The sequence below is a fragment of the Bos indicus x Bos taurus genome, chromosome 22 (assembly GCF_003369695.1).
Source record: "Bos indicus x Bos taurus breed Angus x Brahman F1 hybrid chromosome 22, Bos_hybrid_MaternalHap_v2.0, whole genome shotgun sequence".
Lineage (NCBI taxonomy): Eukaryota > Metazoa > Chordata > Mammalia > Artiodactyla > Bovidae > Bos > Bos indicus x Bos taurus.
Window position 1 is genome coordinate 3047975 of NC_040097.1, and position 18364 is coordinate 3066338.

An 18364-nucleotide genomic window follows, 5' to 3' on the forward strand; every position below is an offset into this window, starting at 1 on the left:
TCAGTGAATATTTGGCACAGAGAGGTTAGCTGACTTGCCCGAGGCCACCCAGCTGTAACAGCAGAGCCAGGCATACGCCTAAGAGGGCTGTTCTTTTTTTTTTTTTTTTTTTCAGAAGACTGCTTTTTTTTGTTTGCTTTTCCTTTAACATAGAGATGCAGTACTTTTATTTTTTATTTTATTTGGCTGCGCTGGGTCTTAGCTGCAGTATGTGGGATCTAGCTCCCCGACCAGGGACCGAACCTGGGGCCCCCTGTATGGGGAGCAACGAGTCTCAACCATTGGGCCACCAGGGAAGTCCCAGAGGTCTGTGCTTAAAGGCACGGCTAGATGCCTCTCAAGGTGAAGAGGTTTGGGGGTGAGATGAGGGGGGTCCCCCAAGAAGGCGTCTTTGAGCCTGAACGTGCAGGATGGGAAGGACGGTGCCGTGAACACAGTGCCACGGGACAAGGGAGGAGGAGACCAGGCGGGAGACACAGATGGAGCCAGACCACCGAGGGCTAGTGGCAGCCACTCCTCTGGGTGTGGGCTGAGGACCAGCAGCATCAGTATCTCTGGCCCCACCAGGAGCCCCCCAAGAAAGGCAGACGCTCAGGGCTCCCCGGGGCTGCTGACCCGGCATTTCAACCGGCTCCCCAGAGGATGTGGAAGAAGTTTAAGAAGTGCTATGTTACGAGCCAGGCTTTCATCCTGCAGACAGTGGGAGCCATAGATGGTTGAAGAGCAAGCGTGCGAGAGGCTCTGCGAGGACCTGAGACACAGAACACCGGCCCCCGAGGGAGGAGGTGGGAGGCCCTGGGATGAGCAGCAAGGGCCCCTTCTGGGACCTGGGAGCGGGGGAAACTGCAGCGGGGCCCTGCCCCAGAGATGAGCCCTCTCGTCCACTGCGGCCGAAGCTCGGGGAAGCAGAGGAAAAGAGGCACAGATTGCTGGGCGTGCGTGCGGCTAGAAGCCAGGTCTGCAGGGGCCCGGGCCGCCAGTCGCTCGTGGGCACAGGGTTTGAGTGTTCTACATTTCCATCACTGCGGATGCCCCGGGAGGGGCACTGGGCAGCCTGGGGAAGGAGGCAGGGCCACTGAGCTGACGAGCGGTCCCTCCATGGCCAGGAGAGGTCCTGACACCTCCACGTCCTCAGCTCTTACGGGACAAAGAATCGATTGCTGTGTGACCTGGAGCATGTGTCCAAAGCTCTCTGGGCCTCAGCTTCCTTAGCTGCACAAGGGGAATAATAACAGCACCCACCCTCCAGGGTTAGGAGTCCAGATATAGACTCAGGAAGCATTTATGAACCCACTTTTCTTGCAAGGGTCTCATCCCAATGCCTTGGATGAATGAGGCCAGAGAAGGGGAACTTCAAGGTAGCTGAGCACACAGGCCAGGCGCACCCAGGTTCAAACCCCAGCTCCGCCACCCAAGGACTTTGTCATTCCGGGCAAATCACTTCTGTGCAAACTGTGTCCCCACCGGTGACAAGCGAGGGCACAGAGGCCTTAGGAGGGCGGCCCAGTGCCCTGACCTCCTCCCTGCAGGGCATTCTCGAAGCCTCTGAGGGTGCCATGCGGTGTAGGACCCTGGCATCACTGACCCCCACCTACCCAGGGACAGTGACCCCCTCATCTCCATGAGTGGGAACTGACCCCACGCTGCACAAATGGGAAAACAGACCCAGAGAAGGTAATGTCGGAGCCCCCCCAATCCCCCTCCCCCAGAGCAGAGTGGGGCTTGGACCCCAGCCTGTCCCTCCTCTCAGACCCCAGGGCTGGTTCGTCATCACCACGCAGACAGATCATGTCCTGAGCTGCCAGACACCCTGAATGACGGCCGGAAATGAAGTCTGGGTGGGAAGGATGCAGAGATGGCGATCCGAGGACAAGAGATAAACCATTTATTGCTGTTCTGTTGCTTCTTCCTCCTGGTCTCCCTCCCTCCCTCCTCACACTACCCCGAGGGCCAGGCCAAGACAATCACTCCCCTCTCCTCTCTCAGACATTCCGTAAGTGGGCACTATCGTCCCCATCTCACAGATGAGGACACTAAGATCTGGGGTAAAGCCACACCTGGGCTGTGCCTGGGAGTGGGCCCCCGGGCTGACACCTGCCGGTCCCCAGTGCCCTTCACCCCAGCCTCCCTCCAGCCCTGGAGGGCAAGGTGGGCTCCGGCAGGCTGTGTGCAGAGACGGGGAAGGGTGAGGCTCGGGAGGCGAGAGGAACCGCAGCGGGCTCTTCACGGAGAAGCTCTGCGCCCGGCCGCATCCTCAGCATTTTACACCTGTCTTCTCATTTCATCCATATTCCTCGGACGTGAGGAAACTGGGGCCCAAAGAGATGAAGCCACTTGCTCTGAGTCACACAGAGTCCGAGGACCAAGTGGGATTTACACCCAGGCCCTGCTGATGCTATCTACACAAACATCCCACTTGCAGGCCCCCCTGAGAAATGCACACTCACGGACACAGGAAGAAAGAGAAATGGGTGGGGGGGTCCCCAAGCTGCTGCTCCTGGAGGATCTCTCTGTCCTCTGACTAGGGCAGGCCAAGGGGCCATTGTCCAGGCCCGGACACAAACGGGGAAGCTCCTTGGGGCTCCCTCTCAGCCTCCATGCAAGACACCGGCAATGGCTTCTCTCCTGGAGGAGAAACACGGGGTGATGACCGTGTAGGGTCCCTGGAGCCTTGGGCTCCTCCTCTGAATGATGAAGCTGTCTGTCCTCATGGGGTTTTGTTGAGAAACTCAGTGACTAAACAAAACGCCTGGAAAACTGTGGTGCGCAGGCCCCATGGAGGTGGTCAGGGTGAACATGGCCCTGCCCTGCCTCTCTGGTCACTCGGCACCCGAAAGCACCCACTGCCTTCCAGACACTGAGCTGGGCGCCAGGTTTCCAAGAGGCCAAAGCAGGTGTGGAGCCTGCCTCTCGGGCTGCTGCTCTGGGGGAAGGACAGAGCTCAAAGGAGTAGAAGTGTAGTCGCTCAGTCGTGTCTGACTCTCTGCGACCCCATGGACTGTAGCCCGCCAGGCCCCTCGGCCCATGGGATTCTCCAGGCAAGAATACTGGAGCAGGTTGCCATTCCCTTCTACCAGGGGATCTTCCCAGGCCAGGGATTGAATCTGGGTCTCCCGCATTGTAGGCAGATTCTTTACCGTCTGAGCCACCAGGTAAGCATCCAAAGGAGAGAAACACACAAATACAGGTAAGTGATGGAGTCAGTGCTAAGGGCTGAGGGGCCAGGATAACAGGCGGCGGGCGGGGGTCAGGGAGGCCCTGGAGGAGGTGCCTCCAGGCTGAGACAGGTTGGGAAGGAGCCAGGGTGGCTGCGGGGGTGAGCGTGGGCTGTCTGGGGAGCAGGAGGAGGAGGGGAGCTGGGATTCTGCTCCGAGTGCGGTGCCAAGGGAGGCACCAGCGGGTTTAAACAGGGTCCTGAGTGATCTGACTTGTGTCCAAAAAGCAGCCAGAGGGGCTGGGCTGCCAGGGTGCAGACGGCATGGGGGGACCAGAGCAGGAAGGGCCAGGCGCCTCAGGGGCAGGAGACCGGGAAGCCAATTTTCTCCCTGCCTCGGGCCAGTCCCTTCCTGCTCTAAGCCCATTTCCCTCCTCATGACCAGCAGTGTGAGTCTGGGGACCTGCCAAAAGGTGAGGGCGGAGGGGACAGGTCGAAGCCTGGAGTCAGGATGCATCGCGATGCAAAACAGGAAGAAAACGGAAAGGGGGCCGAGCTTAAAGGAAACATCCCAAATGTGTGCAAGGAAACGCAAATGCGTGCGAGAGCCGCCAGACTCACTGGCAAGCAGAGAGGTGAGGGGGAGGCAGTGCTTCTCCCACTGGACTCCTCAGGGCGGTGGACATGAGACATGCAGGCGAGAGCAGACACTGGTGCCCACCGGGAGGCGGAGGGGCAGGGGCACTGCAGCGGGGTAAACTGAGGCAGCCAGGAGAGACCCAGACCCTCCCCCCTGGTAGGCAACCTCCGCAGTCAAAGGAAGAACGCTGAGCGCCAAAGAATTGATGCTTTTGAACTGTGGTGCTGGAGAAGACTCTTGAGAGTCCCTTGGACCAGGCAATCCTAAAGGAAATCAGTCCTGAATATTCACTGGACGGACTGATGCTGAAGCTGAAGCTCCAATACTTCGGTCATCTGACACAAAGAGCCGACTCACTCGAAAAGACTCTGATGCTGGGAAACATTGAGGGCAGGAGGAGAAGGGGACGACAGAGGATGAGATGGTTGGATGGCGTCATCGACTCGATGGACATGAGTTTGGGTAAACTCCGGGAGATAGTGAAGGACAGGGGAACCTGGAATGCTGCCGTCCACGGGGTCACAAAGAGTCGGACGCGATGGAGCGACTGGACAGCAACCCTGAGGGGCAGCAGTAAACGCCATTTGTGGAGATGACCTGCATCTCCATTCTGGGGGAGGGGGCGCGTAACACGACGGCCACACCCCGGGCACAGCCACGGGGATGGGTTTAGAAATATAGTGTCGAGTTCACGGGAGCAAGGAGAGGCGGAAATGGCAGGAGGAGAAGGGAAGGAGGACAGAGGGGAAGAAAAGAGGCCGGGAGAAGGCAGGAAAGATCATGAGATTTCCCTGTGACATCATTTATAAACTACAAACACACATAAAGTGCAACGTGTGCCCAAGGGCACATACGCAGTACAGATCTACTTCACAGAGTGAAGGTTTCCAGGACGGTAACTGGGAAGAGAGGCAGGGCACGAGGGAGGGAAAAATAAAGCAACCAGAGCGGGTGCCAGGCTGGCCCAGGACCAAGTGCGCTATGAACTGAAGAATCTAGCTCAACCGCTGAAGCCTGGGATTAAAAGTAAAAAATAAACAGATGCCTCGAATGGCTTGTTAAGAAGCTGAAGCTCTCTCCTGAGGATACCGGGGAGCCACGGAAGGTTTTAGAGGGAGGGAGGGATGGGGTCAGCCCAGCTCCTTAGAAAAGCAACCAAACTGGGAGCTGAGAGAGCCCTGGGTGAGGGTGGAGCCTTGGCTGACCTCAGTCACCCTCCCCACCAGGACCACACAGACTGCCCACCTGCCCACTCGCTGCCTGAACAAAACCAGAAAACAAATGGGTAGGCAACACGCATCCTCATCTCCTCCCCAACCCCCATGCGTGTCCAGCCTTGCAGAGAGCCCTGGGCTGGGAGTCAAGAGATGCAGGTTCGAGGCCCAGCTGCCGCCCACACAGGACCAACTCTGTGCCGAGAATATCACAGGTAATGCAGAACACCAGGGTCTCTTGTGGAAGGGACCACCCTCAATGAGGACCCGCCAGGAGCCCAAATATAACAAAAGGGGGCCAAAGAGTCAGGCCGCTCAGGGAGGCACCAGGGAAGGCTGCCTGGTGGAGCCGGTGTCCAGGCTAAGCCTTAAGGGACGCAGGAACCAGACCCTCCGAGATGCTCCAGGAAGGGCATTGCAGGCAGAGGGACAGCCTGGGCAAAGGGTGGGAGGGGGAAGGCACGCAGTATCGTAGGGAGAGGCACCAGCCCACGTGGCTGAGGTTGGAGGTCCCCCAGGAGCAGGTGGGCTGGACAGGCGAGGGGCTGAGTCCTGATAGCCGGAGACCTGCTTTAGGGAGAGAATGAATTGAATGGAGCATCCTGGTACCTTGTGGATAACACCTGAGGAAGGAGGGCTCTCCTCAGCTCCCTCCACGAGATGCTGGCAGGAGGACATGTGGAGGGCCTTCTCACGTGACCGAGCTGTTGGGAGCAGGGCGAGCGTGGAGAGAACTGGACCCAGAGGACCGCGACGTCCCTTGGGGCTGGTGACCCATGAGGCTGTGGAGGGGCAGGCACAGCTCTCCTCCTGTGCCCTCAGCCACCAAGAGGAGAGGCAGGTGGGTTCAGCCTGTGGCTAACTCTGGACTCCCACCATCCCACTCTGGATTAAGCCGTGCCCTCTGTGTCCTTGTGTAAACGCCCCAGAGAAAGGGCATCTACACACAGCTTTGCCATTTTGAGTGCAGGGTCTCACGGAACCCCTCAGGAGCCCTTGGACGTGGGCACTCCTGCTCCGCTCTTACAGAGAGGAAACTGAGGTTCAGAGAGGGGAAGGGACTTGGCCAAGGCCCCCTGCTAGGACAGGCCGAGGGTCAGAGCGTCAGAGTCAGGTGCTCCCGCCCGGGGTCCTTCACATGGGCTCTTCCTTCTGCCTGGAACTCCCTTCCCCCTGCATCCCTAGAGCCCAACCTAAATGCCACCTCCACCAAGAAGTCCGCCCTGACCACACCAGGTGGGTCCTCTTTTCCCTCTCCCAGCCTTTCCTTCAGTGCTTTTGCTCACCTGACCCTGGACTGTCTTGCTTATTGATTTTGACCCTGTGCTCCGGGCTGGGCTTCATACAAAGTAAGAGCTAAATAAGGGTTTACTGGATGAATGACTAAGAAATAAGTAACCTCTGGATTGCTCTATTGGAAAGAAACCCATCATTCATCCCTCTTCAATCTCATGCGGAAAGCCTTTCTGTTGTCTGGTAGAGCTTGTATACCTCCACGAACAGGGAGCTCACCACCACACAGGCAGCCCTCCCTATTTCTGAATGGCTGTCAGGATGGGAGTCCTTCTGTTATCCTGAGCTGGAGCCTATTTCCCTATGGCTTCTCTGGGCCCTGCCCCGGACCAGCCTGCAGAGACTCATAGGTCGTGCCTGGAGCCAGGTCACCCTGGCAAGAGAAGTCAGAGCTCAGAGTCTGGATGTGGTTCCAGTGGGGACCCACCAGCTTCCCTCCCACCCTGAGGGTCTCTCCTGGGTGTGTGGCTGGAAAGAGTGGGCGGCCATCGACACCCCACACCACCAGGAAGTCTGGGGCCAGGCTCTTCAATCCCCTGTGAGTGTCACTGTGCTTCTAACGTCCAGTGGCTTCAGGCCCACGAGGCTGGCACGATCACCTCTTTTTACAGATGAGGAAACTGGAGTCCAGAGGGGCAGGAGACAGGGGCAGGTGTCTGACTTCAAAGCCTTAATCTCAGCCCAACACATTCTCAAAAGGGCTTTGTGTGATGGTCTTATTTTGTGTCCTCCTGGTGGACTATTTGAAAGAGAATCCTGCTGTTGTGGACTCATTAGTGGTACAAGCTCATGCAGGGAGAGACTTTGGGAAGGCAAATTTTGGAGAAGGGAATGGCAAACCACTTCACTATTCTTGCCTTGAAAACCCCATGAACAGTACGGAAAGGCAAAAAGATATGAAACTGGAAGATAAGCTCTCCCCCCAGGTCAGTAGGTTTCCAGTATGCTCGAACGGTGGTGCTGGAGAAGACTCTTGAGAGTCCCTTGAACACCAAGGAGTTCCAACCAGTCAATCCTAAAGGAAGTCAACCCTGAATATTTATTGGAAGGACTGATGCTGAAGCTGAAACTCCAGTACTTTGACCACTTGATTCGAAGAGTCGACTCATTGGAAAAGACCCCGATGCTGGGAAAGATTGAAGGCAGGAGGAGAAGGGGACGACAGAGGATGAGATGGTTGGATGGCATCACCAACTCAATGGACATGAATTTGAGCGAACTCTGGGAGATAGTAAAGGACTGGGAGGCCTGGTGTGCTGCAGTTCGTGGGGTCTCAAAGAGTCAGACGTGACTTAGTGACTGAACACCGCCACCACCAAGGAGGTCGCACAGCCAGCTGAGAATACACCGGTGAGATCCAGGCAGCAGGACTCCCTGGTGGAGGTGCAGGGCAGGGGTGGCCCCTAGCACAGGCCACTTATTTGAGGACAAGGCTTGACGCTGAGATTTCTGGGTCAGTGCCTGCTCCCGGCCAGTTGAGGCTCCCCACGTTCCCTGGCTCCCTCAGTGCTGTTTAGGAAGAATCCTTGGGAGGTTGCCAACTGGTGTCAAGAACCCGCCCACCCCTGCAGCCTGGCCTCCCTCCATCCCCACCATCAAGCCTTCACGCTCTTGGTCCCCCAGGAATGAGCTGGCCCTAAGGCCTCCTCTGCCTGGCAAAATATGCTCCCCAGGGTTGCCCCGCTGTCGCTTCCTGGGGGCCGCTCCAGCTGGTTGGTGTCCCGCCTGGGTCTCCAAAGCCCTGGGGCATCCCTCAGTGCCACTGTCAACTCACCGGCTGCCCCCCTCTTCCTCGCCCATCTACTCTGGACAAGCCTGACCCCTGAGGGGTGGCAAACATTCCACCCCTGCCAGCACCCCCTCCTCCAGCAGCAGCAGCGTGGGGGCCTGTGAGGGGACTCTGGGCTTGGCTAGGTGACTGTGAGCAAAACTGGCCTCAACCTTTCCATGTGTAAAATGGGGGTACATGTGTGGGCTGGTGCAGGAGCCATGGCCTGTGGCCTCTGGGGGCTGCTCCAGCTCCTACCTCGCCAGCCTGGGACCCCTTCGCCTCAGTCCCCAGCTTGGACTCAACAACTCTGTGTGCTCTGTCGCTGAGTCGGGTCTGACTCTTTGGGACCCCATGGACTGTGGCCCGCCAGGCTCCTCTCTGTCCATGGGATTTCCCAGGCAAGAATACTGGAGTGGGTTGCCATTTCCTTCTCCAGTAGGAAAGCTTCTGGACCCAGGGAACGAACCTGCGTCTCCTGCATCTCCTAGACTGGCAGGCAGATTCTTTACACTGAGCCATCTTGGCTGTCTCCAAACCTCAAACAAGCATTCCTTGACGGACTGTTTTGCAACCAGGGGACCGAGCCTTGGTGACGAGCAAGGACTGTCCCCAAGGTCACCTGCAGGGACCCCAGCGGCCCCGGTTGTGTGGCTCGAAGAGGCTGCCGGGTGGGTGCCCGCCCCCCTTCCCACACATGCACTTATGAGTCACCATCACCTGGGCCGAGTCAGTGAAAGGCGGGGGCTGGAGGGACAAGGTCAGCCCAAGGAGAGCCATGGGCGGATGGGAAGCGGGGTGACGAGACTTCCAGCCTCAGGGGAGCCGAGTGGGGGCACAGAGGGAAACTGCGGCCAGGAGGAGCAGGGAAGGGCTCCAGGGCCACAGGCAGCGGGGTCTCCTGTGTGATGGCTGTTCTTTCCGCTCCATCAGCCCGTCTCCCCAGCGAGGAGACAGGGGCCGGCAGCCTTCACAATCATCGGGGCGATTAGCAGGCAGATGGTCCTGCTGGACTAAACGTTCAAGCCGACAAACGGAGACAACGCTGGGACACGGGCTGACCCGATCAGCATTGGTGCTCGGCCTGGAGGGGGAGCCATGGGGGACCCCGTCACTGTCTCTGCAGGGCCGTCCTGGGGCGGGGGGGAGCAGAGGAAGTGGGGAGAACCTGGGGGAGAGCCTGAGGAAGACAGACTAGTAGCTGTACGCTGAGGGGTCCTCTCATCCTGGCTGAGAGGTCAGATAACTGACCACTGAGAAAAACGCCCGTGGCGAGATTTTGGGCTTGGAAGTCAGACTGCCTGGGGGTGGGGATGGGGGTGGGGGTAGGGGGTTACACAGACACTACCATTTCCTTCCTAGCTGTGTGACCTTGGAAAGTTGGCAAGTCACATCCTCCCTGAGCCTCAGTTTCCTCACCTGTAAAATGGGGCAATTTAGTTCACAGCTCACAGGATTGTCGCGAGGATGAGAAAGTACACAGGAAGCACTTAACACAATGCCTAGCAAACATCAAGTGCTCAATAAAGGCCTGGAGAACATAGAACAGGTCCAGAGGTTCACTCCTGGCTGCGGGGGCTCCAGGAATTATTCCAGGCTGAGAGTTGATCCTTGGCCCTCTCTGCCCCCAGGGAGGGAGAAATCCCCGGGGACTCGGGACACCCTGGCTAGTCTGAACTTGGCTGGGTGGGGCGGGGCAGGGGCGTGGGGGTGTGGGCTGCTGTCTGGGCGCTGGAGGCGGGAGGCCTGTTCCCACACTGAGAGTCAGATCCGAGACCCCCAGCGCAGCTGCTGCAGCGTGAGAAGCGCCGGGAGCCGGATGTGGAGGCGAGAGGCAGACAGAGGAGAGACTCATTACGGAGGGAGAGGAAGCAGTGAATAATTCATCACAGATGTGCGCCACGGAGGGGGCGAGGGCAGACAGAGCTTGGGAGGGCACGCGCTCGGGAGAGGCCCCGCTCGGCCGGCGGGGGGCACTGCTATCCTTGATAACCTCGTCATCCCTGAGCTGCCCCTGGCTCCCCCAGCACCGCAGGGGCCACACCAGAGGGTCCTCCTCACCATCCGCCCTGACCGCCCCTGCTCCAGCCTCACCAGCCTGGGGACACGCAAGCCGTCCGCACCCCAGGCCCTTTGGCCTGGCTGCGGCCTCTGCCAGCCACTCTTCCCCTGGACGGTCCCCTTGCTCCCTCCCTCCCCTGCGTCAGGGCTTTGTCCCAGGGTCACCTTCGCCCCACGCCCTTTGTGAAAGTGTACCCTGCTAGCCACTGACCCTCATGCCCTTTCCCTGCCTCGTCTTTCTTTCCAGCACGTGGCACCACCATATATCTCCCTCATCTGTCTTGTTCCTTAGCTGCCCCTCCTCCTAGAAACATCAGCTCCACGAGGGCAGGGATTTCTGTTAGTCTTCCTGTTTTACCCCCAGGGCCTAGAACAGTATGTGGCACGAAATAGGGGCTCAGCAGGTATCCCGTGAGCGAGTGAATGGCTCGGGGTATTCTCCTGCCTCGACAACCATCAACTCCCCCTCCACCCCCTACAGCCCCAGCTCTCTCCCCACATCCCCGCCTGTGGTTTGCTCAGTACCCAGAGCCCGTCCTAACACTCACAGTTGGCCTCTATCCCTTGCTGCTCATGCACCCTCCACGGCATCTCCTGCGCCCAGGACAGAGTCCAAGCTCCACGGTCTCCCACCTGCTCTGCCCCAGCTCCCTTCTGTCCCAAACCCTTCATGCTGACCAAAGTCGCCTGACCGATTCTCTGAGGCAGATCTTTGTACAAACTGTTCCCTTTGCCCAAATTCTCTCTTCTTCCCTTAGTTGTCTGGAAAACTCCTACTCATCCTTAAAAACCCCACTCTGGGACCTTCCTCCCCTCTCACAAGAAAATCACTGCTTCCTTCTCCAGGCATGAACAGGACCCAGTCCGTCCCCACATCAAGCCACCCCCCACCCCCACCATGCTCCGACATCATCTACACGTCGTTTCTCCCTGGGCCTGAGCCCCGAGTCAGGAACTGCAAGTGACACCTAGCACTTTCAAAGTATGACCTTACTGGTCCTTGCAGCCACTCAGAGAGGAAGGTTCCAATATTAATCCCATTTCACAGGTGGGAAAACGGAGGCCCAGAGAGGTAAAGACACTTGCCCTGGTGGCACGCCTGAGACTTAAACCCGGCCCATGGCTCCAAGACTTGTGTCTCCTGCCTCCCTTACATCAGCACACATCAAACTACATCTCTTTGAATTGAATGTAACCATTTTATGCCTCTAGAGGCTCAAGCTCCGCTCAGAGTCCAGCACTCAGGTCAGAGTGCAGCTCTGCAGGCCCCCGGCCCCCACTGTCCAGATGCACCAGCCAAGGCTACTGTGAGGACTGAGGCGGGCGGGGAGGACACTAAGCATCCAGCATCCTGGAGGTGTTCCCAACGCTGGGTGCACACAGCAGGGGCTCCCCTGGCCTCTCAGGCTGCAGCAGAGATGGGGTGCCAGCCGGGTCTGAACCCCATCTTTCCCCAGTCCCAGCCCCGGCAGGAAGCATGGCTCCTCAATTTAAGCCAAGCCTCAAATCCCATTCTGGGAGACACAGGAGCGGTTGCAGATGGCACAAGGCCCAGGGACCGCCCCCCTTAAGCAATCACAGGGTGAGGAGCTTGGGGGTCTTACCCAGGAAAGATGGGAAATAGGTTTATCTATGTTAAAAAAAAAAAAAAAAAAAAGGGCTGGAGGTGGAGAGACGTGTCCTCGCACATTTAAAAAAATGTTTTGGAAAAAAAGAGAAACGCCTTCCCTCCCCCCACAACCTCTTGAATCCCTCTTCCCCGAGAATTCCCGTTTTAAATGGATGTGCAGGCTCATAACACCGGCGAGCAAGGTCCCTAGGCCTCCTTCGAGCACCCCCAAAGGCGTGGGGAGATGCCACAAAGCCTGGCACCCATCAGCGCAATCTGTCCTCCAGCAATTAGGGCATGCTTCCCTCTGCCTTTTTCGCTTCTTTCCCGTTAAGGGCTTGCTGGTCCCAGACACAACCACCCTGGGGTCCCTGTGTTTGTGGGGTAGGGGCAAGGGGGGAGGGGGAGGAGGAAGTTGGGCTGCAGATGGCAAGACGAAATTCAAGATTACCAGGGGGGTCTCCTGGGTGCCAAGCCCCACCCCAGTCTTTTCTAATCGTCACTGCAGTCTCGGAAGGGCGGGCTTTCCTTGGGTGCCTTTTATCGACAGGGAAACTGAGGTTCTGAGCCAGCCATGCAGAAGTAAGAGCTGGGTCTGTCGGGGACAATTCAAGCACTTTCTGCACCTCCAGGACCCAGAACTGGATCCGCAGCATGAAGCTGGCTATTCTCCAAATCCTGGGGACACTCAGATCAGATGCAGGTCAGGCTGGGTCTGTCCTTCCTTCCAGCCTGGGTGGAGCCCTCTGGGTTCTCGGGGTGGGGGCGGCTGTGGTACCGAACAAGATGACAAAAGCCTTGATGGGGGAGGGATTCTCCCCTGGGGACCAGCGTCTGGGAAGCCCCAGGGGAGGTCCTGTCCCTATCAAGGCTGCTCTGCCCCCACAGAAGGGGATTCCAGGGGCCTCTGGGATGTCAGACCGCCAGCGAGCCACCCACAGGCCAGTGCAGGACCCACTCTGCCAACCCACGGACCCTGCCACCTCTTGGCCACTCCTGAGGCAGCCCCTCCCCCCATGGAGGCCCCTTAGCATCTGGAAAAAGATGCTGCTGACAGTTTTCAGAGCTGGCTTGAGAAACCCTCCGCATGTCGGCTGTGTGGCCACGGGCAAGTTACTTAACCTCTCTGGGCCTCAGTTTCCCCCTGTGCACCTCAGGGTGAGGATAGGGCCGACTGTGCAGGGCCACAGGGAGGAATTAAAGGGTTAGCCCAACGCCTGGCACACAGTCAGCTCCTTCTGAAAAGTACCATTATCCTGAGTTCTGAGGCCAGGAGCACAGAGGCTGCAAACCCACGCCCTCCACCCCATCCCACGTCCATGACGAGGCCACAGGGCCTGGAGGGCTGGACTCCCTGCTCCAGACGCTCCTCCGCGCCCGCCCTGCAAGAGCCACTTCTGGAGCTCAGCCTCGTTCGGGTCCCAGTCCTGCATTTGCCCACAGCCCCCAGCCCCAACTCCCCCCACACAGCCCCTCACCCTACACACACACACACACACACACACACACACACACACACACACACACTCTCTGCTGGTCCACCTCCACCCGCAGCCCCATGCCCCGAATCAGGAGAAAAGCCAAAGTCACCAGGGACATGGCTGATGAAGGGGAAGAAAAGTGGAGCAAGGTGGACAGTCACAGAAAGCCCAGGAGAGAACCCAGAGACGCGGGGACAGAGCAGGAGAGAGGACAGGAGGCCAGAGACGCGGGGACAGAGCAGGAGAGAGGACAGGAGGCCAGAGGCGGGTCAGAGAGAGGCAGGGAGGAGACAGGACCAGACCAAGAGGGACTGCGAGAGACCCGGAAGAGACAGAGGCGGAGAGAAGAGCCGGAGTCGGACACTCAGACAAAGACGTGGAGAGGTGGAGACTCGGGGAGCCAGCCAGGGCAGGGCGCCGAGTCACACAGCGCAGATTCCCGGACGAGACCCCAGAGCCGAGAGGAAGGCGGAGCCGGGGGACGGGGTGGGGAGGGGGCCCCTCAGCCGCCGCCCTCCAGCTGGACCCAGGGCCAGCCCTAGCCCCGGGGCCCCGTACCTTTGGGCCGTCGCCTCACCACGCCCAGCCGCCACTTGAGCGACACGGCCAGCATCGCGCTGCCTGCCCTGGGCCCGGGGCCCCGCTGCCCGGCCGCCCGGCGCGGCTCCGCGCTCCTCCGCGCTTCTCCGCGCGGCTTGCGCTTCTGGCAAAGGCTGGGCACTCCCTGCTCCTCCCTCCCCGGTTGCTAAAATAGATAATCCTCCCCGGAGCCGGCAGCGGTGCCATCAGTGAGGTCCTTCCTCCCCCGCAGCCCGGCCTGGAGAGTGCGGCTCCTGGGGGGGCGGGGGGCGGAGTGGCGGGGAGACCCTCGACATCGGAGCAAACCTTCACCGGCCCACCGGCTCCTCTATCCTCCCAAAGCGCTGACCTTGCCTGCTCACCCCATCTTTTGCCCAAATCTACCAATCCCCTTCCCTCTTTCCCCAGGTGGAGGGTCTGTTTGATGCCCCCAGGCCTTTGCACTCCCTGGAATGTTCCTCCACTCCTAGATGTCTCTGCCCAGGGAGGTTTGCTCAGAGATCCCCACCCGCCTGCTGGGCCCCAGTAATGCTTTGCATACTAGGTTGAGATTGTCTACCCCCTCCAAGCCTGGGAGCCCCTCCAGACAAGGACAGGGTCCTCTCATCCTGCATCCCCTGAGGTCAGCACAGGCATCTCACAGCCATGGGTGTCGAATGCTGAGTCTGAGGCCCCACCGCCTCACTCCCAGCTGCTACCCTTAGCCAGGTTTGTAACACTGAGCAATAAGAGAATCCCCACCGAACTGGCTGGGGTGAGGGCGGGGCGTGTGGTGCTGATGGAGACCTGTGAGAGCTCCAGGCATTCAGCAAGAGCTCAACAGATGCATCTGGTGTCCCTTCCTGTCTCATACAGCTAGCCTCCTCGCTAACCACCCCAGCACTACACTTGGAGCCAGGCAGAAGGGCAGCAGGGGGCTCAGGGTCACAGAACAGATGCGTGGCAGAGATGGGATGGACGCCAGGTGGGGCCCCTCCCCATCAGGGCGGCTCCTGCTTCCTCCATCCTTTCTGCAAACCACTGAGGCCGCCACGATGAATCAGGCCACAGAACACCTTCACAGGGAGGGCCAGATGCCCTCTTGGGAATCACGAGCTAAGTTGCTTCAGTCCTGTCTGACTCTTTGCAGCCCCACGGACTGGAGCCCGCTAGGCTCCTCTGTCCATGGATTTCCCAGGCAAGAATACTGGCATGGGTAGTCATTCCCTTCTCCAGGGGATCTTCCCGACCTGGGGATCAAACCTGCTTCTCTGGCGTCTCCTGCACTGGCAGGCGGATTCTTAACCACTAGAGCCTCCTGGGAAGCCCCCACTATGGATGGAGCGTGGGGCAATTATTCTGAGTCAACAGACCCTGCAGCTAACAGAGGTGACTCACCCAGTGAGACACTGATGCCCTCCTCAGTGATCCCCCCGTCCTTCAGATTCCACCCAGGAGTCTCCACTCGGCTCTGTCACGCCTTAATGCCTCCCTGAAGCTTAGAGATCAGCCAGTTTTGACAGAGAGCAGGCCGCAGACTCAGAGCGTGTCCCCTCCTCCCCCAGTGTGGGTTCCAGCCCAGTGCACTGGGAGGCTCTTGCTGGTCGTCTCGGGGAAGCCCTGTGGGGGCAACTCAGCGAGGCCAGTGTGCCTGGGTCCTTTCTATTGCATCTGGTGGGGTCTCCCTCCCTTCATCCTGAAGGCAAGGGTGGCAGGGGCCGCTCAGGGCAGCCCGGCAAGATGGAAGCAAGCATGTGAGGGGATCACACAGCTGCTTCCTGAGACACAGGGCAGGGTGTAGGGCGCCCCCATCTCAGATCGACCCACTCCACCGCAAGGCTGCCCACAGGCAGGGAGGCCCAGCCTCCAGCCAAACAGCAAGTCTCTGGCAGAGCTGTGCAGAGTCAGGTGAGAAAAGAGAGCTCCAGCCTCAGAGGATGGGCAGGCCCAGGTTCGAATCCTGACTCAGGGTGCACCCCACTGAGAGCCTCAGTGGGCTTATCTCCCAACTCACCCCAAGCTCAAAGTACCGTGGGTTGCCCCCATCAAGAGGGGCATGGACTCCACTCAGAAGTCACTGGGGCCCAGACACTCGCAGGCGATTGGGAGGCAACTCCCTGGGTGTCAGAGGGCCCAGGTCCTGGAGCCGTGTCAGGTGTCACCCCAGGAGCTGAGCGAGGAGCACGTGGTCCCTGCCCTCTGAGAGCACCCAACCCAGGAAGACGCTCTTCACCCAGAGTCTGCCTATCGGAACCCTGGGGACAGGACTCTGCTCTGTGTGGTGATCCCACAAGTTGGAGCATCTGTACACTGCAGATGCTCAACACCTCTCACCACGCACAGTCCAACTTCTCTAGACCACAAGCTCTCGGAGAGCTGGTGTCAGCCTGGACTCCGGCTCTTTCTGCTTCCTGCTCCTTCTTCCTCCAGCAGCGTCACCCCACTTTTCTGGGGGGGGCTGCTCCTCCCCTGCACTCAGCTTGGGTGGAGGTTGCCCCCCTACCCCCCGCAAGCTCCTGGAGGGCCCTTGACCCAGAGCCCACTAACCAGCACTCTCCTAGCCCGGCCACAGTGATGGGCTCAGGGGTGAGCACACGACCCAAGTCCTGGGACCTGATCAAAGTCCTGGGAAGGGGAATTCTGTCCATTGCAGGGTGTGCGGGGAAGTGGAGTCATGCTGGAGTCTCTGGTGGCCACTGTGACGCCAAAATGGAAACGGGAGCCGTGAAACTGATCCAACCCTGATGATGACGTGCCTGACGTCAGTAATATCGCTTTTCTGTTACTTTAGCCAATACATTCCCTTCTTGGCTTAAGCGAGTTTGGGTTGAATCTTTGGTGACTTGGACTCCACCCAGTGCCTTCCTCATTCAGCTTCCAGGGCAGAACAGGGACTTGGCCAACACTGAATGAATGAATGAACAAGTGAACAGAACACAGATTGACATGCTCCCCAAACTCTGCCTTCAGTGGTCGCCCTGAAACCTAGACTTGAGCTGAAGGAGGTCGAAACTGGATGATGGGTTCCTAGCTGCCTCAGGAGTCCCCAGACTGGCAGGAGTGGAAAAGAGACACTGGGGCATTCTGGTTTCTGGCCGTCGAGAACTTGTGTGTTATCTGAGCGGCTCCTGTCAGGTGCCCCCTCCCCCAAATTTTCACAGGGCTCCTTCTGCAGAAACGGTAGCTTGAGGGAGAGTGTGGGAGAGCGCAGGAGCCCCTAAAGGAGATGAGACCAATGGTGAAGGGGCAGATCAGGGGGCTTCCTGGTGGCTCAGTGGTAAAGAATCTGCCTGCCAATGCAAGGGACACAGGTTCGATCCCTGGCCCAGGAAGATCCCACACGCCTCAGAGCACCTACGCCCACGCGCCACAACCACTGAGTCTGTGCGCCTCAGCTACTGAAGCCTACACGCTATACAGCCCGTGCTCTGCAACAGGAGAAGCCACTGCAGAGAGAAGCCCGCACACCCCAACCAGAGAAGAGCCTGCACAGCAACGAAGACCTGGCCCAGCCAAAAACAACTAACTAAATAAATTTCTAAAAAAAATTAGCAGATCAGCCCAGGTGGGGAGCCAGGAGGCCTGAGTCCAGGTTCCAGCCATCTGGGGCTACAGGGTGGCCCCAAGCAAGTCCCTCCTGTTCTCTGGCCTCTTGGGCTGAAGTCCACGGTCCTCCCTGGGCTCACCCTCCCTGTGAGTCCCACTTCCTCTCCCCTAAAGCCCAGAGACGTTCCTCCCATCACCTAAGGTCACACAGCCACTGAGGCAGCCAGGTCAGGATTTGAACACAGGGCCACCTGATTTCCCTTAAAAATGAGCTAACAGACCCCCAAGAGCTGGGCTCAGAGAAGGAAACCAACCGCAGAGGGATCCAGGCTGGGCTCCACCCTGGATTCTGCTTTTTCATCCCTGCCTCAGCCTCACGAAGCCCCAGAGGCAGCGGGTTGCTGTCACCCCCACCTGCTTTACCCCCACCCGCTTCCCTGAGCAAATTAACATCTCATCAGATATGCCTTTAATCTTCTCAGCCCGGCCCTTTCTTCCCCGTGGGCCAAGTGGTGTGACATTTCTGCTGCCCAGCTCTGCTGATCTAAATAAGACAGAGGCCCCCAGGCTCTGTATGGCAACGTTGTGGGGGGTGGGGGGAGGGGGGCGGTGGCCAGAACCCTCTTAACCGCTTCTCCAGGCTGGTGGAGGGAGGAAGTGAAGTGAAAAGTGAAAGTGTTGGTTGTTCAGTCATGTCCAACTCTTTGAGATCCCATGGAGTATAACCCCCCAGGCTCCTCTGTCCATGGGATTCTCCAGGCAAGAATACTGGAGTGGGTTGCCATGCCCTCCTCCAGGGGATCTTCCCGACCCACTGGTTGAACCCAGGTCTCCCACACTGCAGGCAGATTCTTTACCATCTGAGTCACCAGGGCGGAGGGAGAGGACAATGGCTATCCATCCATCCAACCATTCACTCTTTCAACCAGCGTTCTATTAAGCACCTTCTGAATGCCAAGCCGGGAGGTCCAGCCACCATCAGAACCAGTCTTCACCGCACTATCATTCTAGCGGGAAGGCAGAGTAAACGTCCCAGGATG

General features: G+C 58.7%; 1 protein-coding gene across 6 annotated transcripts in view; it reads right to left on the minus strand.

Moving 5' to 3' along the window:
- GRIP2 (glutamate receptor interacting protein 2) overlaps nt 1–18364 on the minus strand; it is a 103905-nt gene that overhangs the window by 48534 nt on the left and 37007 nt on the right. For 5 of the 6 annotated variants that reach the window (XM_027522720.1, XM_027522719.1, XM_027522716.1 and 2 more), the window contains exon 1: nt 13779–13920. The exons of the other annotated variant lie outside the window; for it this stretch is intronic. In XM_027522720.1, coding sequence (XP_027378521.1) covers nt 13779–13833 — 55 coding nt within the window. In that variant the 5' untranslated portion in view covers nt 13834–13920. Of the gene's footprint in view, nt 1–13778; nt 13921–18364 lie in introns of those variants that run through there. 6 annotated transcript variants of the gene reach the window in all.